Source organism: Sus scrofa, chromosome 1, assembly GCF_054392235.1.
Source record: "Sus scrofa isolate SSC_HxYL_T2T_F1_AM1 chromosome 1, Sscrofa_HxYL_maternal_Yorkshire_Landrace_v2.0, whole genome shotgun sequence".
In the NCBI taxonomy this organism is placed as follows: Eukaryota; Metazoa; Chordata; class Mammalia; order Artiodactyla; family Suidae; genus Sus; species Sus scrofa.
In genome coordinates this window covers 264,363,334-264,388,903 of record NC_139383.1, presented here as the reverse complement: position 1 = coordinate 264,388,903, position 25,570 = coordinate 264,363,334, and the positions used below count along the sequence as shown (strand labels likewise).

At 46.6% G+C, this 25,570-nt stretch overlaps 1 protein-coding gene and 1 long non-coding RNA gene across 2 annotated transcripts in view; both read right to left on the bottom strand.

Moving 5' to 3' along the window:
• The window catches only part of SNX30 (sorting nexin family member 30), a 127,086-nt gene that overhangs the window by 22,944 nt on the left and 78,572 nt on the right, over nucleotides 1-25,570 (bottom strand). The window contains exons 4-7 of the mRNA XM_003122081.7: nucleotides 23,330-23,488; nucleotides 18,126-18,321; nucleotides 16,026-16,225; nucleotides 228-314 (exon numbers count right to left, since the gene is read on the bottom strand). Coding sequence (XP_003122129.3) covers nucleotides 228-314; nucleotides 16,026-16,225; nucleotides 18,126-18,321; nucleotides 23,330-23,488 — 642 coding nt within the window. The remainder of the gene's footprint in view (nucleotides 1-227; nucleotides 315-16,025; nucleotides 16,226-18,125; nucleotides 18,322-23,329; nucleotides 23,489-25,570) is intronic.
• Nucleotides 7,222-12,398, bottom strand: LOC146407149 (uncharacterized). Its single transcript, XR_014825686.1, has 2 exons — nucleotides 10,052-12,398; nucleotides 7,222-9,736 (listed from the first exon to the last, which is right to left on the bottom strand). It is a non-coding gene; the product is annotated as an uncharacterized LOC146407149 (long non-coding RNA).

The following is a 25,570-nucleotide window of genomic DNA, read 5'->3' as shown; positions in this document are numbered from 1 at the left end:
TGGAACTCTTAAAAAAACAACAACAAAAACAACCCAGGCAACAGCAGAAGACTCCACCCCAAGTGCATATTCGGCAGAAAAGGGAGCAAAAAAGAGGAAAAGAACAGCATGAACGCCCCCGCCCCCAGCCGGCACTGAGCACCTCGGCTGTGTGGATTCCTGATTCCCTTGGCCCCCAGCCCACCCCACCCCAGGGGGCAGCCCACCCTTCCAGGGCCTCCCCTGACCTTGGGCCGTTCTTCCTTCCTCAGCGCCACGGCCTCCAGTTTGGCTTCATACTCCGCTTGCACTTGGTCCCTCTTCTTCAGCACACTCTGTGGGGGGAGAAAGGGGAGCATGAACACAGCCCTTGCTTCTGTACCCAGTTCCACCCCAAACTGCGGTGCCAGCCCCAGCCATGTGCTCCCAGGGCAGTATGGCTGCAGTGTGACAGGTGACATGGGCTCTGGGGTCCACAGGGGTAGGGAGGGAGGGAGGGAGGGCCATTCGCGGAGCCCGAGCTTTCTAGTGCGGTAAGAGGCCAGAAGCTGAAAGTGCCAGGATCCCAGGGAAGCCCACCCACAGGCCCACGGACAGGAGGACGCTCGGCCTCCCTGTGCACAGAGAACCCAGCCGTGCTGAGACGTGGAGCCTGGCAGGAGACAGTGTTGGATGTTCTCTGACCCATCGATGGAAAAGTCTAAGTCAGGAGAGTTTTAACTCATCACATGGATCCCTGGTGGACTGATCTGCTGCCCACAGTTCCCCAATCAGCCACTTATTTGTCTCCACTCTGGGCCAGGTACACAAAGAGCAAAGAGATACAGCTCATCCCCAAAGGCTGTTGGCCAGAAGAGGGGTGCAGACATGGTCCAAGGCTGCGTGTGCTCAAAGAGCCAAGGCCAAGGCCAGAAGCTCTGGAACCCAGCAGCAAGCCTTCCAGAGCGGGTGGTAAATGGGCTCAGAGTGCCACCTGGACAGGGCGGGGGAGGCACACAGGCATCCAGGACGCAAAATTCAAGGATGGACGCGCTTGCTCTTGGACTATGCAAGTTCAAGGCTGGCACCTGAATGTCTCCCTAGCTGTTTGCCTCACCTACTCCTGGCTCTGCAGCAAAGACCTCACCAGGTGGAGCAGAAAAGAGTGTGGTCGACATTCTACCAAAGCATCTGTTTCATTCAAGGGCTTCTTTTTCCTTCTTTTAGTAGAACCACAAGTGGCAAACCAAAAGTAGCAAGAATTCCCTCTCCCACTAAGACACGACCTGCAGTGAGAGTTCCTATAATCTCACATTTTCCCCACCGGGACCATGGAGTCAGGGCGGGAAGGGGCCCTTGGCTGATCGGTGGGCACCTTGTGTCCCAACAGTGTGCTAAAAGGTGACAAGTGATGGAAACACTGAGAATGCTCTGGGGAATGCCCAATGGACGGCATCAACACGGGGAACCCCAAGTCTCCTCTAAGGATCTACTTGGAGAAGTGTTTTACCACAAGAACATGAGGTAAAAAAACAGCTTCTTTCTCCATCATGTGACGCCCAGCTTGCTCCTGGGTGCTCAGAAGTTCCCGCCCCACACTCATCAACCCCTGAGCAGGGATGTTTATAGTGCTGTTCAATAAGAACGTTCCGCGGTGATGGGAACGTGCCAGGACCCACACAGTCCAGCCCAGGGGCCACTAGTCCCACATGCCGACTGAGCTCTTGCAATGAGTCTGGTGTGACTGAGGAACTGGGTTTAAACTTTTTTAACCAACTGAATTTAAAATGAAACAGCCACCTATGGGAGTTCCTGTCGTGGCGCAGCAGAAGCGAATCCGACTAGGAACCATGAGGTTGCGGGTTCGATCCCTGGCCTCGCTCAATGGGTTAAGGATCCGGCATTGCAGTGAGCTGTGGTGTAGGTCACAGAGGTGGCTCGGATCCTGCATTGCTGTGGCTGTGGCGCAGGCCAGCTGCCACAGCTCCGATTAGACCCCCTAGCCTGGGAATTTCCATATGCCGTGGGTGCAGCCCTAAAAAATAAAATAAAATAAAATAAAATAAAATAAATAAAATAAAATAAATAAAATAAAATATATAAAATAAAATAAAATAAAATAAAATAAAATAAAATAAATAAAATATTAAACTGAAATAGCCCCCTATGGTAAGTGACTGCTGTACTGGGCAGAACAAACGTATAAAGTAAAAAACAAAAGAACAAAAAGAATCAGGAGCCCTTCCTAAATTTCATAGAGCTGAAACTATTCTAAATCTACTGGGCTGGTATCAGCTATTGTAAAAATCACAACCTCTGCCCAAGAGAAATAAACACATGCTGCTCTCCATGGAGACGCAAATGTGGTTCCCTGGGGGTCAAGGGGCAGCAGACAGGGAGGCTGGCTGGGATCCTCATCACCGCCGTGCACGCCCTTCACAGGATGCCTCACAGCTGACTGGGAAAAGCACGGAGATCCAGGCTGGGAACAGGGCTCCAGGAACAAGGATGAGCTGTTCCAATGACACATCCCCTGTCAGTGTGGCAAGAACCTCACGACCGAGCTAGAAATGCTCTTAAAACAACGCCTTGGAATACAGCACAGCATGGGGCCTCCTGTCCCTGGTTCTGCTCCAAGTCCCTTTGCCGAGGTTGTCCAGGCCCCCAGGTGAGGAGCGAAGGTGAGAGGAGTCCCGTCGGCTCCACTCTGCTACATGCCTCTCCTCTCCCTCCCCCCAGAGCAGGCAAGGGGGTCCCAAGATTCAGCCACAGGCCCTCCCCCATGTGGCTTGGGCCTTCCCAGGCCCAGGGGAGAGGTAAGGCCTCTGTCCCCTCAGCCACTGCCACCCCAGCCTCAACCGGAACAACCAGAACGCTGCCTCTCATGCAGCCTGAGGTTCTGCGCTAACATCCCTCCTCCCCGGACAGCAGGCAAAACTCACAACAACCCTGCAGACGTGAAAGGGCGCTAGAACACAAAGGCACCGTGGAAAGACCTGGCTGAGGCCACAAGGGCTGGCGAGGAGCACAGCGGTGACTCACTGAGGCTCTTGCTGCTGCATTCCAGGACAGTGCATGGTTTCCCAGGCTGACTGCAATCCAGCCACTCGAAAGCCTGGGAAACCTGTCTGGACTCAGGATAAACTGCTGAAGCCTACCATCCTTGATGGGGGCACCTTGGCACCCTGTGGGTGATGGTCTGAAGGGAATGGCCTCCCAGCCCAACCAGCACAGGCTCTGCCGATAAACTGACCAAGAGCAGCCAGTGGTTGAGGGGACCTGAGCCTGCAATGGGGTGAAAGGACCAAGATGCTGAGTCAGGAGTTCCCGTCGTGGCGCAGTGGTTAACGAATCCGACTAGGAACCAGGAGGTTGTGGGTTCGGTCCCTGGCCTTGCTCAGTGGGTTAACGATCCGGCGTTGCCGTGAGCTGTGGCGTAGGTTGCAGACGTGGCTCGAGTCCCGAGTTGCTGTGCCTCTGGCGTAGGCTGGCAGCTGCAGCTCCCATTCAACCCTTAGCCTGGGAACCTCCATATACCACGGGAGCGGCCCAAGAAATGGCAAAAAGACAAAAAAAAAAAAAAAAGATGCTGAGTCAGAATCCGCAGAGAGGTCCCACCATCACCAAGTGACAGCAAAAGACACTTAGCATCTGAGCATCTCACAGACATCTCTGATCCTAATGGATGCCAGGAATCAAAATGGTGAAGGGCGCAGAGAGACTTCTGTTCCGTTCTGCGCCCCTCGGCCCCTGGTCCACACGGCCACCCTCACCCCGTCTCTGGCTCCGGCCTTAACGTTTCTTCATTCATTCGCCCCGGTGCTGGGGATACAGCAGAGAGGAAACTCACAAAACCCCTGCCTTCATGGAGCTTAGATTCTAGAGGAGGGGCAGATTTTTCTACACCAGTAAATTCTATCAATATAGAGCTTGTAAGGTAGTGCTAGGTGTCCAGGAGGAGAAAAAAAAAAAAATAACAGGAAAAAAGGATGTAAAGCCCCAAGGGTTTGAGAGATAGCAGAACCATGCACAGGGTGGCCAGAAACGGCCTCAATGAGAGGTGACTTTTAATTAGAGACGTGGAATAAATTTCTCTCGAATGCTATATATATATATATATATATATATTTTTTTTTTTTTTTGGCCGTCCTGAAGCATGTGGAATTCCCAGGCCAGGGATCAGATCCGAGCTGCAGTTGCAACCTACACTGCAGCTGCAGCAACACCGGATCCTTTAACCCACTGTGCTGGGCCGGGGATCAAATCCACGCCCTGGCGCTACGGAGAAGCCTCCAACCCCATTTGTGCCACAACAGGACCTCCTCGAAGGCTGTATTTTTAATGCAGAGCGCTTCATCACAATTTCAAAATGGTCCCAGGGATCTCAAACTTCAGTATCCTTCTTTTCAAATGTAGAGGGAAAAAAAGGACCCATTTCTTTAATAAATAAATTGCAAGAGAAAATAGAGAGCCCAGGAGGAATTCTTAGAACATTTAAGAAACATATCAAGAAATATATGGGGAGTTCCCATTGTGGTACAGCAGAAATGAATCCAACTAGTATCCCTAAGGATGTGGGTTCGATTCCTGGCCTTGCTCAGTGGGTTAAGGATCTGGTGTTTCTGTGCACTGTGGTGAAATGTGTGGATTTTATTTACACACCAATTTGAGGGGGGAAAAAAAATACAAAAACAGTGTCTGAGACAACTGGGGAATTTGAACACTAGAAATCTAAGGAAATGTTAAGAAAAAAACCTGTTTAGGTATGATAATAAATGATAGTAATGTAAACCTTTATCTTTCCTTTTTTTTCTTTTTGCTTTTTAAGGGCCACGTACGCAGCATATGGAAGTTCCCAGGCTATAGGTCGATGTTGGAGCTATAGCTCCCGGCCTTCAGCACAGCCACAGCAATTCAGGATCCAAGCCACGTCTGCAACCTACACCACAGCTCACGACAACGCCAGATCCTTAACCCACTGAGTGAAGCCAGATATTGAACCCACATCCTCATGGGTATTAGTCAGATTCATTTCTGCTGAGCCATGACAGGAACGCCCCCTTTTTCTTTTTTAAAAGAGGATAATGTGAGAAAAAGAACGTATATATGTCTATGTATGACTGCGACACGTTTCTGTACAGCAGAAATTGACAGAACATTGTAAATCAACTACAATTTTAAGAAAGGGGGAGTTCCTGTCATGGCTCAGCAGTTAATGAACCCGACTAGTATCCATGAGGACTTGAGTTCGTTCCCTGGCCCTGCACAGTGGGTTAAGGATCCTGTGCTGCCATGGCTGTGGTATAGGCCTGAAACTACAGCTCTGACTCGACCCCTAGCCTGGGACCCCCCCCCATATGCTGCGGGTGCCGCCCCAAAAGAAAAAAAAAAAAAAGGAAAAAAGTCACAACTCGGTCCCTTTATAATGGAATATGAATAGAAAAAAAAAAAGAAAGAAAGAAAAAAGAATACTAAGTATTTTTGTGTTAAATGATGTCATGCTTGGGATTTGCTTTAAAATAGCCCAGGGGGTGGGGGCTGGATCAGGTAGGAGGCGAGCTAGAACAAGATGGACCACGAGTGGGCGACTGTGGGCGCCAGCTGATGGGTACATGGGGGACTGTTATACTTTCTATTTTTGGATGTGTTTGAATTTTTCCATGATAAAAAAAGTGAAAACAATGGAAACACAATCCCTATCATCCAAAATGTTTACATTACAAACTAATACGAGCCATTAAACAAAACGTTTGGAAGTTAGATCATACATACATTTTGCAGTTTGGCTCTCAACATCTGCACTAAAGATTTTCCAAGAAAGTGCCGCAAAGGTCAGTATGAGCGGGAAAACCCAACAGCCAGGAAACCGGAAAGTCTCCACCTCCAGAGCTCAGCACACGTCTCCCCCAGTGAGGCTGAGGGCTCACAAAGGTGGAGGAGGAGGAACAGGCAGTCCAAAACCAGCCCCAGAGCAAATGGGCAGCGACCAGAAGGGTTTTAAGCGTCAGATCTTTTTTGTAAGACAGATGAGAGGACAAAGGGTTGAGAAAGTACATGAGAGCAACTGGAACAGCTGAGCCACATGTAAGAGAATTTCAGGACCGAATGGCTTATATTCTGGAACACCAAGAGCTGACAGCCCAAGAGACCCAGGAGGGATTTGTGCAAAGTAATAAGGATTCAGTAATAAAGAAGCTCAAATGAGAATAAAAATCAAACACCCCAAACGAAACAAAACCCAGCCTCACAGATACAGAGAACAGATCCACGGTTGCCAGAAGGAAGGGTGGCAAAACGGGTGATGGGGATCCTGGTTTAAAAGAACAAAGTCACGGGGCAGGAGTGTAGAGCATGGAGAATACGGCCAATAACACTGTATTAACTTTGTAAGGGGACAGAGGGTAACCACATTTATTTGGTGATCATTTCACAAGGCATACATATGCGGAATCACTGTTATACACATGAAACTAATATGTCAAATATACTTCAATTTTCAAAGTGGTTTTTGTTTTTGTTTTGTTTTGTTTTGTTTTGTTTTTTGCTTTTTAGGGCCGCACCCACAGCATATGGAGGTTCCCAGGCTAGGAGTCACATCAGAGCTACAGCTGCCAGCCTACAGGATCCAAGCTGCATTGGCCTACACCACAGCTCACAGCAACGCTGGGTCACTGACCCACCGAGCGAGGCCAGAGATCGAACCCACAACCTCATTGTTCGCAGTCGGATTCGTTAACCACTGAGCCATGACAGGAACTCCTCAAGTTTTTAATAATTAAAAAACATTAACACCCAACGTGGCCCTGTGGCCTGTTTTTAGATGCCCTGCTAGGACGGCATTTTCCTACAGGCAGGAAAATGGGTCTGACCTTGGTCCTGGTGATATAATTTCTGACTGAACCTGGGCTGCCCCTTTCGACATGTTCTTTTCACACATGCCTTCTTTGATGACAGACCAACTGTGAGTTAAACATTCTAGCACAATGTTGGTAATATTAACACCACACATTTCCCCTTATTTTTAAAAGTATTTGTTACAGAACATTTGGAAAATAAAGAAAAATGTGGATGAGGGGGAAAGGCATCCATGAGCGCTTCCTCTAGGCACAGCAAGTAACACATTTATTTACTCTACTTCCCGTTTTTTCTCTTGACTGTGATGCTCCCATCTCTGTTTCTCTTTTCAGCACTTCTGTTTTTCAGATGTTGGATATTATGGGCTGGTCCTCCCATTTTCATATTTTTTCTCTCCAATCCTGCATCTTTTTGTTTCACTTTATAGGTGATTTCCTTAACTTTTTCTTCTAACTCTTCCATTGATTTTTTTCTTCCATTCCTATCATGATCTTCATCTCTTTGAACTCTGTTTATTCTCTGGGTTTTTTCTTTTTCTTCTAATGGTTGCACCTGCAGCATATGGAAGTTACTGAGCCAGGGGCTGAATGGGAGCTGCAGCTGCAGCCTATGCCGCAGCCACAGCAATGCTAGATCTAAAACCCACTGAGCCAAGCCAGGGATCAAACCTACATCCTCACAGAGACAACATTGGGTCCTTAACCCACAGAGCTACAAAAGGAACTCCATCTCTCTGGATTTTTAAAAATGCTCCCTCTATACAGGTGACATCTCTTTCTAAAGATACTAATGATTTTTTTCCCAGAAATTTTCTTCTCCCTCAATAACGTTTCATTCAATGTATCTCTTTCTTCTTTATATCTACTTAATATTCACATTAGAACCTTCCCTTAAATATCTCATGATCCTTATCTGCACCCTCACCCAAGAGGAAAATTCTTAAAAAGAGGTTGAAAGCTCTCTGACAGGGAGAGCTTGCTGACAGTTCTCTAGAGGGACTTCACTGAATCCCCCATTCCTCCCTATATCAGTGCATTCTAGTCTCTTCTCCCAGCCTGTTTCAATTTTAAACAAGGCTCTTCTAATCCTTACAGGGAATGTATCAGGCCAAGAGCCAAGCAGAGGAAGACAATTAAAGGTCTCAACATTCAGTAACCTTTTGCTTTTGATTCAGGGATTTTAGCCTCCATTCTCAGCTCTGCCTGGTGTCTCTCAGTCCAGGGACTTTCTCTTGTACCCTCTCCAGAGATTACACCTCCAGCTGTGCCCGAGTGGAGGAGGGACACGGCCCCTGTGTGAGCAGGGGGAACAGGACTGGAAGCTCTAGCTGCTTCTTGACCAGACTCTTGACTAATCCTTCTCATCATACCATCTTTCCTTCAGTCCCAGAGGTACTTGGTGCTGCCAATTCTTAAGCTTTTTGCAGGACTCCACACTTTTTGAAGGTGTATAGCAGGTGGCTTCTAAGCTTCTCCCCACAGTCAGCTTCAAAGGCAGCTTGGAAGGTCCTGAGTCGCTCTCACCTCTCAGCCTGCTTTCCACTTCCTAGCTGTACTTTTAAAAAACTATTTTTCCTTCCTGATGTGCTTTGTCTTTGCAGACTTAGGCCTTTTTTAAAAAAAGTCATTCTAGTTTCATGAAAAAGAGGAAGTTTAAATATCTATTCAGTCTGCCATGACTGGGAATCAGAGTTTTAGTTTTTCTATTTTTCTAGTTAAAAAAAAAATTTGAGATCATTTTGCACATTTCTACATCCTGATTCTTCTTATTTGCAAGAAATCATGCCCTCAGTCTTTTGTTTAGGAAGAAGGACTCTTCTGTCCCAAATGAATCTTCAGAAAATCTCCTTTTTACAGTTTTGAAAGGCACCAGAAGGGGGCAACTTAAAGCATAGTCACTTTACTCATTAGCTCCACCTTGTGGCCCCTGAGGGGAAAGGTGGGCAGGCCAAAGAAAACCACCCGGCAATTAAATCACCAGCATTTGAAAAGAGCCTTCCTGGAACTTTGCTCAAAGTACCTCCAACTCAAATGCAAACTGTCTACAAACCCAAACTTCTACCTCCACATCTTATACCTCCAATTACGATCAGCAATGACTTTCATATTATTAAATCCAATGGTCGCTGTTTATATCGTGCCCTTCTAGAAACATTTCTCTTGGCTTCACTTGGCTCTACTTTTTTTCCTCCTGCTACACTGACCATTCCTTCTCAGGCTTTTCTTTTGTCTCTCCTAATTAGGTGCCAGACCACTAAATATTGCCAAGGCTTCAGGAAGCAGGCCTGGACTATTTACCTCCATCTCATTTACTGTAAGGTCTCCCCCACTCTCACAGATTTAAATGCCATCTATACACAAATGACTCCCAAATTTCTATGCCCACTCTGAACTCATGACATTTCTACCTCAATGACTAACAGACATGTTTTAACTCAATATGGCCAAAACGACTTGATCCCCAACTGCCCAATTTGTTTCACTCCAAACTCCCGCATCTCATTAAACAGGACGGCTAGCCACACAGTTGCTGAAGCTGAAAACCCAAGGGTCCTCAGTTTCTCCATTTCTTACTTCACATTACTGCAGCAGCAGGGCAAGTTTGCTCCTCAGACAAAACACACCGCAAATCCACCCACTTCTCCAAGCTCCATCACCTCAGCTATCTGCCACTTGGCTCCCTGTGACAGTCCCCTAATGGTCTCCAGACCTCCACTCTCTCCCTCTACAACCCATTCTCCACACGGCAGCATTAGCTGCTGCCTTTTTTTCTTTTTCTTTTTATGACATACAGAAAGCTCCCAGGCTAGGGGGTCAAACTGGAGCTGCCGCTGCAGGTCTACACCACAGCCACAGCAATGCCAGATCTGAGCCACATCTATAACCCACACCACAGTCTGTGGGAACGCCAGATCCTTAACCCACTGAGTGAGGCCAGGGATCAAATCCACATCCCCAGGGACACTGTGTCAGGTTCTTAACCCACGGAGCCATGGCAGGAATTCATAGCCATTTTCTTAAAGTAAAAACTGTATCCTGGAGTTCCCGTCATGGCTCAGTGGTTAAGAATCTGGCGGGTTCGATCCCTGGCCTCGCTCAGTGGGTTAAGGATCTGCCATTGCTGTGAGCTGTGGGGTAGGTCGCAGATATGGCTCAGATCCCACGATGCTGTGGCCCTGGTGTAGGCTGGTGGCTACAGCTCCAATTCGACCCCTAGCCTGGGAACCTCCATATGCCACTGGTGAGGTCCTAGAAAAAAAAATAAAATAAAATAAAATAAATACTGTATGCTGCCATTCCCCTGCATGAAACCAAATGGCTTCTCTTTTATTCCTAAGAATAAAACCCAGACTCTCACCAACCGTGGCCCCGAAGACATTACTCCGAGTCCTGCCTTTCCTATCCCCTCCTCTCCTCCTCCCACCTGCTTCCTGGCGTGAATGGCTCCCCTCACACTGGCCTCCGCCTTACGAGCCACTCTTCCAACACTCACCTCCCTGGCTGTTCACCAAGGCCTCGGAGAGAAGCACACCCTTCGACCTGGAGATAAACCTATCTCTTAAAATCAGCAAGATACATGGCACACAGTGGTTACATATCTGCTGAGAGTCTAAATGCACCATGGTGTCAACTTCCAGTAAGTATGTGCCAGCCACCTTCTACATGAGGCCGTGTGGGCTACGCCCTTCTTCTTTAATGAAGCTTCTCCAACTCTTGGCCTAATCATAATGAACCAGGACTCAAAAAGCACTATCTTTGCTCAGGACCTAACGTGTTCTCTCCCAGCCCGTCATTATCATACTTGCATTTTACACACACTTCGTGTACAGGACGTGAAACGCCATCCAAGGGCTGCAGGCGTCTACAGGGTGCTTCACTGGAGTCCTGGGCCTGAGGGTGACTTTGGTACCCTCCCCTCACCAGCACTGTTCACGGCACAGCATCCTTAGAACCCCTGTCTTCGACCATCCTCCCAGCACGAGCTGTCCTCATTCTCTGAACACCGTTCATCTAGTCCACAGGCCTGATAACGACCTGTCTTTTCCTGTGCCTTCTCTCTGCCTCCAAAGAGAACAGAACGTACCCAGCCTCAAGAGCACTTACAGAGAGACAACTTGAGCCTCAGCCTCGAAAAGTGGGATCTGACCCGGTTTCTCTCACCAATGGTCAAGACACAAACATAAGGTGGCTGCTCATTAGAACCATGGTACACCTGAAACTAATACAACCTTGTCAAGTCAACTATACCCCAATAAAATTAAATTTTTTTATAGTTTCTTCACCTATAAAATGAGCAAGTTAGAAAGGATGAACCCAATGGCCTTTTCAGACTAGAGAGGAACCCCAACCTTAGCCCCATGAGGAGAGGGTTCCCAGAAGTTCCAGCGTGTTCTCCATGAAGGGTTACACCGACCCTTAACTAGTTCAGATTCCCAAGGCACAGGCCCGACCTCAGATGGTGAGGACAAATACTCACTTTGGTTCATGCAAGGCCATCACCAAAGGAGCACAACGACAAAATGTCACCACACCAATACCAACCCCACCCCACCCCCAAAACAAGACCAGAGGGATTTTCTCAGGTCTGAAGGCCATTCAGCAGCTGACAAAGAGTATGTCACAAGCAGGCCCTCAGGAAGCCCTCCACCCTATGGTTAGTCTTTATGCTGAAAAGTAAAGTCTGTCCTACTTATATCTCAAAAATCAGAAATATTTTGGAAATGGAATCATGACTTTCTCAGAGGAATAAAATATAGGTAAGGGAGTTCCCACTGTGGCTCATCAGTAATGAACCCGACCAGTAACCATGACGACGTGAGTTTGATCCCTGGCCTCACTCACAGTAGGTTCAGTATCCGGCGTTGCTGGGAGCTGTGGTGTAGGTCACAGATGCGGCTCGGATCTGGCGTTGGTGTGGCTGTGGTGTAGGCCGGCAGCTGCAGCTCCACTTTGACCCCTAGCCTGGGAACTGCCCTATGCCGCAAGTGCGGCCCTAAAAAGCAAAAATGAAAATGAAAATGAAAAACATACAGATAAGAATCATTAAAAAGCATCGATGTTAAAAAGGCAGGGGAACAGGAACCTACTGTGTAGCACAGGAGAAGATACTCAGTAGTTTGTGATGACCCAAATGGGAACAAAGGAATGGATATAGTTATATATATGACTGAGTCACTTTGCTGTACACCTGAAACTAATACAACCTTGTCAAGTCAACCATACCCCAACAAAATTAAATTTTTTTAAAAAAAGATCCACTTAAGACACCCATCACTCTCCTGCTGTGTCCAGCCGTGGGCACCCAGACCCTGACAATCCAACACGTAGTCTTGGCTCTGCCAAGTCACTCCTGTCCTGCACAAGCCACTCTGCAGCAGAATTTTCCTGTTTGAAAGAAGGGGAGCAGGAGGCCTCATTTCCTTCTAACTGGGCTTGGCTCTGCTCACCGCGGTGCAGAGCGAGCCACTGCCAGGCAGCACGTCCGCTGGACCAGGCCCTGCCCCAAACAACACCGTATCCAACCCCATTCTCTTGACGAACCTAATACTTTTTTTCAGCAAGAAACCCAATACATGTGCTTCACCCATGGCGTCAAGAAAGAGAGCAAACTAACAAGTTTCTTTGAGGTCTGCCTTGAATTACTCACACAGGCTTCTGTCTCACTGTGTAATGATATTTTAATAAGGATGCCAGATAAAGCCTGGCCAAATAATTTTAAGCCCCGCTTCAAATACAAATATATGTTAAGCACTAACATTCTTGCCACGTGCAAGAACAAAGCAATCTGTACTGTAATAATCCCAGGTCCATGCGTGATGCATCAGATTTTCAGTCTAGCAAGGTTACTGGAGCATTTATGATAAGGGTATGTCTCTGTGAGAGACAAATTCGAGAAACTTGCATTTCCAGAGATCGGAAAACTTTATTTTTGTTCACAAAAACAGGTCCTATTAACTTTATAAGTAATGTGAAATATTCTGGCTCATTTTAAGCAAGTCAGAATGCCTTTTTTTATTTCAATATAACTAACATATAGCATTATATTAGACTCAGGTATATAACATTAGTGATTTGATCCTGGTAGATGTTGTGAAGTGATCATCACCATGAGACTAGTTAACATTCATCACCACATAGATTCACCTTTTTTTTTCTTGTTATGAGAACTTTTTATTTATTGATTGATTTTTTGTCTTCTTAGGGCCACACCTGCAGCATATGGAGGTTCCCAGGCTAGGGGTCAAATCGGAGCTGTAGCCACCGGCCTACACCACAGCCACAGCAACGTGGGATCCAAGCCACGTCTACAACCTACCCCACAGCTCATGGCAACACCGGATCCTTAACCCACTGAGCAAGGCCAGGAGTCAAACCCGCCTTCCTCATGGATGCTGGTCGGGTTTGTTAACAGCTAAGTCACGACAGGAACTCCGTGATGAGAACTTTTAAGATCCTGGAATTCCCGTTGTGGCTCAATGGTTAACGAATCCGACTAGGAACCATGAGGTTGCGGGCTCAATCCCTGGCCTTGCTCAGTGGGTTAAGGATCCAGTGTTGCCATGAGCTTTGATGTAGGTCACAGACAAGGCTCGGATCCTGAGTTGCTATGGCTGTGGTGTAGGCTGGTGGCTACAGCTCCGATGGGACCCCTAGCCTGGGAACCTCCATATGCAGTGGATGCAGCCCTAGAAAAGACCAAAAAAAAAAAAAAAAAACCTTTTAAGATCCACTTTCCTAGCAATTTCAAATATTACTAACTACAGTCCATTACATCCTAAAACCTTATTCTGTAGCTGGAAGTTTGCACCTTTTCACCCCTCCTCACCCATTTCTCCCACCCCCACTCCCACTCCAGGATGCCTTGCCATACCCGTTTCAGGCACAGGATGAAACGCACAATGGGTAGATCTCTATTTTTTTTTTAATACAATGCAGTAAAGGAGAATGAGTTGCAAATTTGGAGTCAGAAGCCTCAGTGTTCAGCCTCAGTTTCAAGAATTACCCACAAAGCTGCCTCAGGCGAATGACCTCACATCAGAGTCTTAATCTGATCATCACCAACCACTACCACCGCTGTCCCCTCACAGAGAAGGAAATTCACACCATGTTCCCTGATCACTGTGAGATCCGGACCCCATCCTGCCTTTGAAGCATTATTCTTTTATAAAGTGTACATAAGACAGTGATTCATTCTACCAGGAACAGGCTTCATTTTCCACTGTCCACACCTTTCCGGGTATCGAGAGCCTTAAAACCTCACACCTAATGAAACAAGATGGAACGAGAGTGACAGGTATATGAGAGAGTCTGTCATACCATTCTCTCTGGTTTATGTGCTGAATATTTTCCATGGTAAAGTTTTTTTCTAAGTTTTTATAACTAGTTGATTCATTATTTTTTTTTAAGTCCTCAAAGTGTAGAATCTTTTCACAGCACCGTGAGTTTTCTGGTTTTCCATTTTTACAACCGCAGGCTGACGGACAGGTTTCTCTCTCAAGATCTGTGGCAGTCCCTACCCCCGGGGGTCTCCTTTGGAAAGGAGGAAGGGTGACCTAGACACGGGGAAGTTCAGCACTGAGCCACATGTCTCCTTCTGTTGGTCAGGAAGACTGACCCTTTTCTCTAACTGAGGCCACCGTCATAGGAGTCCCCAGAAGCTACACTCTCCAGCCAGTCTAAGGGCAGGCTGGGGAAGTTTCTTTCTTTCTTTTTTCTTTTTTGTCTTTGTCTTTTTAGGGCCGCACCCATGGCATTTGGAAGCTCCCAGGCTAGGGGTCTAATCAGAGCTGCAGTCGCCGGCCTACGCCACAGCCACAGCAACTAGGGATCCAAGCCAAGTCTGAGACCTACACCACAGCTCACAGCAACATCAGATCCTTAACCCACTGAGTGAGGCCAGGGATCAAACCCGCAACCTCATGGTTCCTAGTCAGATTCGTTTCTGCTGCACCACAACGGGAACTCTTGGGAAAATTTCTAATGTGGGCATTAAAGCATTTAATTCATATTTTTGCTCCAAAATTTTACAATGATATGCCTTGGGTTGGTTCTCTGTTCATTCCTTTTACTGAGTAATTAGCCTGTCTTTTAATTAATTAATTTATTTATTTTGCTTTTGAGGGCCACACACATGGCATACAGAAGTTCCCAGGCTAGGGGACGAATTGGAACTACAGCTGCCAGCCTGTGCCACAGCAACACCAGATCTGAGCCACATCTGAGCCACATCTGCAACACCAAATCCTTAACCCACTGAGCAAGGCCAGGGATTGAACCTGCATCCTCATGGATACTAGTTGGATTCCTTTACACTGAGCCATGACAGGAACTCCCAGTCTGTCTTTTTAGTCTTAAGAGTCATGTCCTTCCACTTAGGGGGATTTTCTTGTATTATTTCTTTCATAATTTACTTCCCTCAGTTGTCTCTGTTCTCTCAGTCAGGAACTCTAATCAGTTAGATGCTGAACCTCTGAGATTAATCCTCTATGACTCATATTTTCACATTTTCAGTACCTTTGCATTTTTGTTCTACTTTCCAGTTACATGTGTTTGTTTTGCTTTCCAAGATTTCCTCAACCTCAGCTTCCCACTTTACTCTTTGATTTTATTAAAGTAATCATATTTTAACTTCCGAGAGCTTTAATTATCCGATTGTTCTTTTTTCCACACCATACTGTTTTTAATTAACAGATTTTATATCTCCTTCAACTGTCAGAGAAGGCTTATTTATAAGAATTTCTTCCAAACTTTTTTTCATTTAGTTCACATACTTGATTCACCTTGTTTTCTTTTTACAAATCTATGAGGTCAGTCCATATGTCTGATGGTGCCCACCCAAGAAGAAGGGAATCTGTATCCCTTGCAAATGCACAATAATAAATCACCTTTTTTTTTTTTTTCTGCTTTTTAGGGCCGCACCCACAGCATATGGAAGATCCCGGGCTAGGGGTCGAATCGGAGCTACAGCTGCCAGCCTGTGCCACAGCCATGGCTGCAGCCACGTGGAATCTGAGCCATGTCTTCGACCTACACCACAGCTCATGGCAACACCAGATCCCCAACCCACTAAGCAAGGCTGGGGATCCAACCTGAATCCTCACGGATACTAGTCAGATTCATTTCCACTGTGCCACAATGGGAACTCCAATTACTTTTCGATTAATGGTTATAACGAAGAAAGTACCTAAGTGCCCAAGAATTGAGCCAGCTCACCTTCATGGAGTCAGAGTATAAAATATATTCCCTGAGCACTGGGAGAAAGTCTTCTGTCATGTCGTCTGTCAGCTCTTCCAAGGCTGTAGAGCAGTTGCCGATGCAAGCGGACACACCCTCCAGGGGCTCGGCCAGCTCCCCCTCTAACGCGCTCCACGTGGAGTACACAGGCCCGTATTCTCTCAGCTCTACAAGATACTCTAAAGGGGGACGAGAAACCAGTGAAGACCTGGCTGGGTGGCAATCACTGACTACTGACTGTAGTACTGACCCCACGACCACTGTGGCCCAGAGCCCTCCGCATTAAGATGGGTTTCCCTGACCAGTCACTCAGCTGGGCATGCTCTCATTTAAACACAACACTCTAACTTTTTTTTTTTAAATCTCTAGAAGCTGATGTTAGAGCTAACCTTATAACATTGATCAACTCTACCCCATTATCCAAGGAATAGGACATACAGTAGAAAATGGGGAAGCACAATACATTCTGCAGAAAGTGGTAGGACCTACATCACCAAATATCTTTAAAGAAAACCATCACCCATACAGGGAAGCAATATTTTTTTTTTTCTTTTTAGGACCACCCCCTCAGATCCAAGCCACGTCTGTAACCTATGTCACAGCTTGTGGCACCGCTGGGTCCTTAACCCACTGAGTGAGACCAGAGATCAAACCCCACATCCTCATGGACACTAACTGGGTTCTTCACCCACTAAGCCACAGTGGGAACTCTACAATATTTTAACAGGCAATAGAAGCTGAGTTTCATACAGGTTTAGGGAGATGTTTTTAAGAGGAAAACAAGTAATTAGTCACAATGGGGAAAGGATGGAATTTTAGGGAACAGTTGATGCAAGAAATGTGGTCTTACATTGGCAGACTCACTCTCTCACCCATGCGTCAACCCAACACCTCAGTCCCATCAGAATTAACCCTGTACCATCTTCAGGTGGGGGTGGTACCTAAAGCCATTTCCAAACCACAGGCCACACATGACACCAGCGATGGATAAAGGAGAACTAAAGCACAAGAAACAGAGGAAAACGTTAATTTATTTCCTCCCACAAAGAAAATGTGGCCCGGAGTTCCCGTTGTGGCTCAGAGGTTAACGAATCCGACTAGGAACCATGAGGTTGAGGGTTCGACCCCTGGCCTTGCTCAGTCGGTTAAGGATCCGGCGTTGCTGTGAGCTGTGGTGTAGGTTGCAGACACGGCTCGGATCCCGAGTTGATGTGGCTCTGGCGTAGGCCGGGGGCTACAGCTCTGATTCGACCCCTAGCCTGGGAACCTCCATATGCCTTGGGAGTGGCCCTAGAAAAGGCAAAAAGACAAAAAAAAAAAAAAAAAAGAAAGAAAGAAAGAAAATGCGGCCCATCACCTGTCACCAGGATTCTTGCCATTACAATAAAATGTTGTTGCCGTTACCTGATGGATGACTACTTTTCTATGTGTTTCGCATCACGTGCCAGCATGATCATTAAAGCGGCTCAGGTCTGTCTGACCTACACGTGTGTGACAAGACCAAAAAAAGTACAAAAGTGGCCACAAGAGGGGTGGTGAGGCGGTGGTGCCGCCAGCAGGAAGGTTAGAGAAAGGCCTCCGAACTCCCGGGTCAGGAAGAGGGGGGCTGGAAGGACGTCAGGGTGGGGCAGGCGAGGCAACATCAGGCCCGAAGGCATCATAACTTTGGCAAACACAGGTCATCATGCTGGCCTGCTGACACCACCTTTCTGCCCGGAAAGACACCTCATTTTGTTTTTTAAATGTTCATACCGATGAATGAAGGGAAGCTGAGGCAATGTCTCTTAACTTTGGAAGCTAAAGTTAAGAGTGAGCAAAGCAGACAAGCCTGGAGGCTCAGCGTGGTTGCCTGCTGTGGGAAAGCAAGCACAAGGCTGAGGCGGAGGGTGGGGGGCAGAGGGCACAGCTATTCTTTGGTCACAACCGCCTCCCCGGCTCCCTATACTGTGCATTAGTTTTATAAGTAAAATGCAGGCTGGTTCTGCCATTCGAGCATTTCTGCAGTTGGAGTCCACCTGGCACGCGCGAATGCATGTCTGCAAACGCAGTCCCTGAGCAAGACCACGAGGGGGCGCTCACCTATTTCTTCCTTGATGATCCGCTGGGCTATCCGATCGATGGTTCCCAGTTTGAGCGCGAACGTGTCTAAGTACTCGCCTATGGCTGCAAACTCCAGCGGCCGGCTCCTCAGCTTGTAGCCTCCCGTGACATGCTTGACCGACTCGCCCACCCGACTCAGCAACGCCATCCCCTGCTTCTTGTACACGTTCAGGTCCTGAGGATGACACGTGAACAGACAAACTCGAGGGGCTCAACCACTCACACGGCCAGGATACAACCAACTAACTCCCATGGGCAGTTTCCTTTGGGAAATGGAGGACTCGGAAAAAAAGGAGCCGAGTTAGGTAAGGACCTGACCACACACACAAACGTGCCCTCTCCTGCCCATCACAACCACCCAGCTCGCACGCCTGAGCTTCCACACCCAGATCGCTTCCAGCAGGCCTGCACGCTGGCCTTTCCCATCAGGTTCGCCCACCCAGTATGCTTTCCCTTAAACACGACTGTCCACATATAATTTTTTAACACGTGACCCCTTCTCCCATCAAAATATCCTAAATTGTCTTTAGGAGAAAAATTCAAGAGCTGAGGAGTTCCCGCTGTAGCACAACGGGATTGGTGGCATCTTTGCAGCGCCAGGACAGAGGTTTGATCCCCAGCCCGGCACAATGGGTTAAAGGATCTGGCATTGTGCAGCTCTAGTGTAGGTCACAGCTGTGGCCTGGATGTGATCCCTGGCCCAGGAACTCCATAAGCCATGGGGCAGCCAAAAAAGAAAAGAAAAAAAAGAGAGAGAGAGAGAGAAGACTCATTCCATTCATTTATTTATTTATATCCCAACCAAAGCCATACAAGAGAGTAGAGGGTGGTGAGCTGGAGACAGTGACAGAAGAGATGGTGCAACACAATCCCAGCCAAGGAGGGATTCTGCAAACAACAATACATTTTACCCTGGATTTCTTGGTCGAAGCATAAATGGGGAATCTGTTGAGCTACCTAATCCATCAAATATAAATATAAAAAGCGTATTAGTCTGCCACGTGAAATAAATTTATTCCTCTCATTAACCTCTAAGAGGAATCCACAGTATCTCCGGGCTGTTCTCTGTCACTCACTTTAATGGTGCCTTCAAAAGTGGTTTGACTTGATGCAGCCAAGGCCTTCACTGGTGCCCTTAAATCCACCTTTTCCTGTCTAAGCCTCCCCTGCCGGCCAAGGCCCTTGCCCCATTAGCCAGCCCTTCTCTCCTGGCTATATCTTCGACTTCTAATCCTTCAGCATGTAAAATATACTCAAAGCTGGGAGTTCCCGTCATGGCTCAGGGGTTAACAAACCCAACTAGCATCCATGAGGATATGGGTTCGATCCCTGGCCTCGCTCAGTGGATTAAGGATCCAGCGTTGCCGTGAGCTGTGGTGTAGGTCACAGACGAGGCTCAGATCCCGTGTTGCTGTGGCTGTGGTGTAGGCCGGCAGCTACAGCTCTGATTCGACCCCTAGCCTGGGAACCTCCATATGCCACGGGTGTGGCCCTAAAAAAATAAGATATATCCAAGGCTCACCCAGCATGAAAACAGCAGCAACCCCCTCCTCTATCACCTCCCTCCCTCTCTCCCCTCTTCCTTTCAACACCATCTGCCTGAGAGAATGTTCTACAGATTCCATCTCTCCTACTAACCTCGTACACGCCAGACAAAAAACATCACCATAGGTACCAGGCTTCCACAAGACCATAACTGATGCCCTGGAGTTCTAGGAATTGCTCCACAGAAAATGTGTTTCGGTGCAGGGCCAGCTCCAAAAGGAATCACTGGACTACACAACTTTACTTCGAGTAGAGCTTTGCAAGAGAACCTCCCATCAACCAAGTTCATTAACGTGACGAGTAAGTTACTTAGTCATACCCACCCGACTGCTGTACCCACGCTGCCAATAATGAACACACGGATTTGCACACTGACTCGACACAGCTGATACTAAGCACCCCCACCTCTCCCAGCATTGGTAGCTTCTTCTTAAGGCCACTTCTAGTTTGTGGCAAGGACATGTCATCACAAGGACGAGGAAAGCTTTTGCATTTGCTGTGGCCGAGCATGTCAGTGGCTCATCGAAAGACAAGATCGAGTTATTCCAAGTGTGTGAAAAGATGGGGGAACAGGGATGGGGCGGGGGCAGAGAGATAGGGAGCTACTGTTTAGTGGGTGCAAAGTTTCAGTTTTGCAGGCTGAAGGAGTTCTGGAGATTAGTTGTACAACAGGGTGAAGATACTTAACACTTCCAAACTGTACACTGCAAAATGGATACGATGGCAACAGACGAATGGATTAGGCAGATGTGGTATATATACTCAGCCAAAAAAAAAAAGAACAAAATAATGCCATTTGCAGTAACATGGATGGAACTAGAAGACTCTCATACTTAGCGAAGTAAGAAAAAGACAAATATCATATGATAACACTTATATCGGGAATCTAATATATGGCACAAATGAAACTATCTACAAAAAAGAAACAAACTCACGGACATGGAGAACAGACCTGTGGTTGCCGAGGGCGAGGGAGTGGGATGGACTAGGAGTTTGGAGTTAGTAGATGCAAAAACTCTTGCATTTGGAGTGGATAAGCAATGAGATCCTGCTGTATAGCACAGGAGACTATATGTAGTCACTTATGATGGAGGGTAATGTGAGAAAAACACACACACACATATACATATGACTGGGTCACTTTGCTATACAGCAGAAATTGACAGAACACTAAGTCAAATATAATAGAAAAAATACAAATCTGAAAAAAAAAAGAAACAAAATGGGTACGACAGTAAACTTCACATATGTGCATTTTTACCACATTTATAAAGGGAAAAAAAAAAAGAAAATATGAGGTTATTTAGTGTATTTACTTCAGCAAGTAAAACTGACCTAAGGCAGGAAGCTGTGTTGTTTAAACAAGCCAACTCCCCTGTACTCACATCAAGTTGGATTTTGAGTGATATTGAAGGGCTTTTTCAAAAGCAAAAAAACCAGTTCTCTGCGCTGTCAGAAATCAGGATATTGTTTACTCTGTGGTGGAGGGAGGTGTGGTAGTGATTGGGAGGGGGAATGAGAGAGGCTTCCAGGATGCTGGTAATTCTCTGTCTTGATATGGGTACCATCAATAAATACACATCTCTTTTTTTTTTTTTAATGGCTACACCTGAGGCATATAGAAGTTGCCAGACTAGGGGTCAAATTGGAATCACATTTGCAACCTATGCCGCAGCTTGCGGTAACACTGGATCCTTGTCCCATTGAGTGAGGTCAGGGATAGAACCCGCATCCTCACAGAGACAACATCAGGTCCTTAACCTGCTGAGCCGCAACAGGAGCTCCGATATGGGTAGCAACTATAAAGGCGTGTTCATTTTGTGGTCATTTAGAGAGCTGGGATTTGCATACTTTTCTGTATGTATGTTACACTGTAATGACAAAACTGAACACTTTTAAAAAATCAGGTCACATTGCTTGGCCCACAGATAAATACCACACACACCAAAAAAAACCAAAAACAAAAAAACTTTCCTACTTATGCTTCACACAAATTCCCAATATCCAGGGGGTCTAAGCTTCCTCCCCGGTTGTCTCTCTGCTCAACAAAAATGATGAAACGCGAGGGCCTGCCTGGACGACGAACCTGTCCTCTGGGTGAAACAGGGAGCTGCACTGTGGGAGAACAGGGTGGATTTTTCCTTTGTGGCTACACCGGAGGAACTGTATTCGAGGAGGAGGTCACCAGGAAATACTTATTTTTAAAAAGACCACAAGTCTGGGGACAAGGCTTCCAGGAAAAAGAGCAGATGCATGGGCATGTCATTACGGAGGCTGCGTGCCAACACTAAAGGACTGCCGTGCGGCTTTTACTGCCTGGAGGACGGCACCCCTCACTGGTATGACCGGCCAACATTTCTCCATTTCGCCCCTTTGAAAAAGGAACCTGGCAAGTACCTGGACCGGATACTCTTGCCAACATGGAATGAAATACCCATGACCTGAATTTGAAAATGTGATACAGGAAACTAAACAGATGGGGCCGCAGGGGAGCTGGCAGGCGAGTCTGAATACAGCCTCCCATGTCTGCAGACAATGAGAGTCCACTGCCTCAGGTTTAGGGCCAGTTCTGCCAACAGGGAAGTTCAGAGAGAGGTCCGTGGATGGCCAGCTTGAGTTTCCATACACAGAACCGGGCAGCTGTGTCAGCTCTACATATGTCCCTGGGAAATGCTTGGAAAATGCCCACCCGCTAGGAACTCGGCTGCAAGCAAGTAACGCTGAACTGCTCTTGGTCGGGCGGCCTGATACCTAGGAAACTGGCCTCATCAGCCTCACAGACCCAATTTCACATTCCAGTAACACCCCCTGAGCTACTACCCATGCCCTGAACGTCAGTTTCCTCATCTGTAGAGTTCCTTGGTGGCCTAGCAGGTTAAGGATCCTGGATTGTCACTGCTGCGAATCAGGTTGCTGCTGTGGTGTAAATTCAATGCCCCACCCAGAAACTTCCACGAGCCATGGGTGAGGCAGGAAAAAAAAAAATCAGGCTGTGGGCAAACACTCACAGGGTTCCTGTGAAGAACATCCTTATCAAACACTCAATAAAGGCTCTTTTCCCTTTCATGCCCACTGGTGGTCAGAATGGCCTCACCCAGTAACACTGCTAAGTGTTCAAGGAAACACCCAGCCCTGCTTTTGGCAGGTGCAAATATTCTAACTTCCTCTGTTGCTTCAAGGGGGTATTTTTCTGAAATCTAACATGGAAACCAAGCCAGGACAAGTGGGCACTGCCCAAAAAATAGAGCAATTTTTTTTTTTTTTTTTGGTCTTTTTAGGGCTGCACCCACAGCATATGGAAGTTCCCAGGCTAGGGGTCGAATCAGAACTGGAGCCGCCGTCCTACACCAGAGCCACAGCAACACTGGATGTGAACCACATCTTCGACCTACACCAACAGCTCCCAGCAATGCCCGATCCTTAACCCACTGAGCAAAGCCAGGGATCAAACCTGCATCCTCATGGATGCTAGTCAGATTTGTTTCCGCTGAGCCATGACGGGAACTCCAGAGCAATTCTATGACAGCTGCTATGGGGGCCCATTCATGAAAGTGGCTTGTGAGAGATCAAAACAGCTTCTAAGAAAGAGCCTAAAGAACGCTAATTTGGGGGAGAGATATGAAAACATCTGTCCTTACCTTGGCAGTAAGGAAAACATTAAAGTGTTCGTTGAAAGAGAGCACAGGATGATCTGTAATTCTTTTCAGGAATTTATCCAAAGCTTTTCTTCTGGTCTCCACAAATTCTTCTGAAAATCGATCCACAACACCTTTCACCACAAATTTCTCAGGAAGTGGCTACAAAGACATGAAGAGAAATATTCAGGTAACTGATAAGAAGGTTTGAAGAAAAACCTCCAGGCTAGCTACTAAGTCCCTAGGAGCCATCTGTCAAGGACAGTCTTTCTTAAGCAGTCAGATCTTTATGTGGTCATCAGCACATTCCCGAAAAACACCGAGAGGGTAAATCACAACGGCCCTGTCGATTTTCTGATGCAAGAAATGAGGAGTTCCCATCATGGCTCAGTGGTTAACAAATCCGACTAGGAACCATGAGGTTGTGGGTTCGATCCCTGGCCTCACTCAGTGGGTTAAGGATCCAGTGTTGCCGTGAGCTGTAGTGTAGGTCACAGGTGCGGCTCGGATCTGGCATTGCTGTTGTTCTGCTGTAGGCCAGCGGCTACAGCTCCAGTTAAATCCCGAGCCTGGGAATCTCCATATGCCACAGGAGGGGCCCTAGAAAAGGCAAAAAGACAAAAAAAAAGAAAAGCAATACAAGAGTCGAGCATGGTCCCTGGAAGATAGAGAACAGTCCGTTATTACCTACCAGTAAATCCCATAGTACAGTTATCTTTACACATTTTGATGCACAGGTGACACAGGGGAAAGTTAAGGCAAAACACAAAAGTCTGAAGGCAGACAACTTCAGCCACAAAAAAACTTATTTAACATTTAAGACTCTACTCCCAGTTCAACAGGTAAAAGAATTTGATGACTGAAAAAATAAAATATCAGGGAAACTCATGTATCTAAAAAATACCTTTTCTAAGCCAATTTTTTTGTTTAGGTTTATGCTAACAAGTTCTTAATAATGTAACTTCCTTTAATCCTTACTGAAACAAAGTTCTCTACCATATTTATTTTCAGTCAATATTGGGGGCAATTTAAAACTACCTGGCTGCCAAGGGATCCTTGAGCTTTAACCCATTTCCATAGCAACCTGATTAAGAGGCCTTCCTCATTACCGCCACCACAGGGAGAGTATCTGCTGATGCACAATTTGAAAACGTTTTGGTTATAAAATATTAAAAGGACATTTATGTTTTGAAAAGAGTAAAAGGGAGTTTCCACCGTGCCTTAGCGGTAACAAACCCAACTAGTAACCAAGAGGACGAGGGTTCGACCCCTGGCCTCCCCCAGTGGGTTAAGGATCCAGCTTTGCCGTGAGCTATGGTGCAGGTCATAGATGCGGCTCAGATCCTGCCTTGCTGTAGCTGTGGTGTAAGCCGGCAGCTGTAGCTCCGATTTGATCCCTAGCCTGGGAACTTCCATATGGCATGGGTGCAGACCTAAAAAGACAAAAAGGGAAAAAAACAAAAAAGAGTGAATGATCCAGGATTCATTTCTCCAAAGGAGATACACAAACGGCCAAAATGCACATGAAAAGATGTTCAACATCATTCGCCATCAGGGAAATATGAATCAAAGTCACAGTGAGACTCCACTTCACACTCTGACGTGAGAGTCAAAGACAGAGAAAGACAGGAAAGGAGAAGAAAAGGACAAGTGCTGATGAGAAGAGAGAAAAACTGGAGCAAGTATTTAAGTCTTAATACAAGTTATTAAACTCTGTCAATAAACACTTTTTCTTCTAAGTTACAAATCTCCAAGTACATGTGTGTATGGGTGCACGCGTGTGCACCCACACACACACACACACACACACAAAATGCAAAATAAGACAAAGGAACAAGGACTTAGGCAACCCAAAGAGTGGAATCCTCAGCACTCAGAGTGGGAGAGCCAAGAAGCAACCCAGATTTATAACAAAAACCTTTCGAATGTTTAGGAACCAGCAGCACCAGCACCCCTGGAAATGAAGCACTTGGGTATGAGAGAATTCAACAGCCTCCACTTGAAGAGCTGTGGAACGTCCATATATTTGTTTTCTTTTCCATTGCGGTTTATTTTAGGATACTGAATATACTTCCTGTTATATAGAAAGACCTTGTTGTTTATTTTATATATTATAAATGTATCTGCTCATCCCAAACTCTTAATTTATTCCTCCCCCACCCTCTTTGCGCTTTGGTAACCATAAGTTTGTTTTCTGGGTCTGTGAGTCTGTTTCTGTTTCATAAATAAATTCATTTGTGTCAT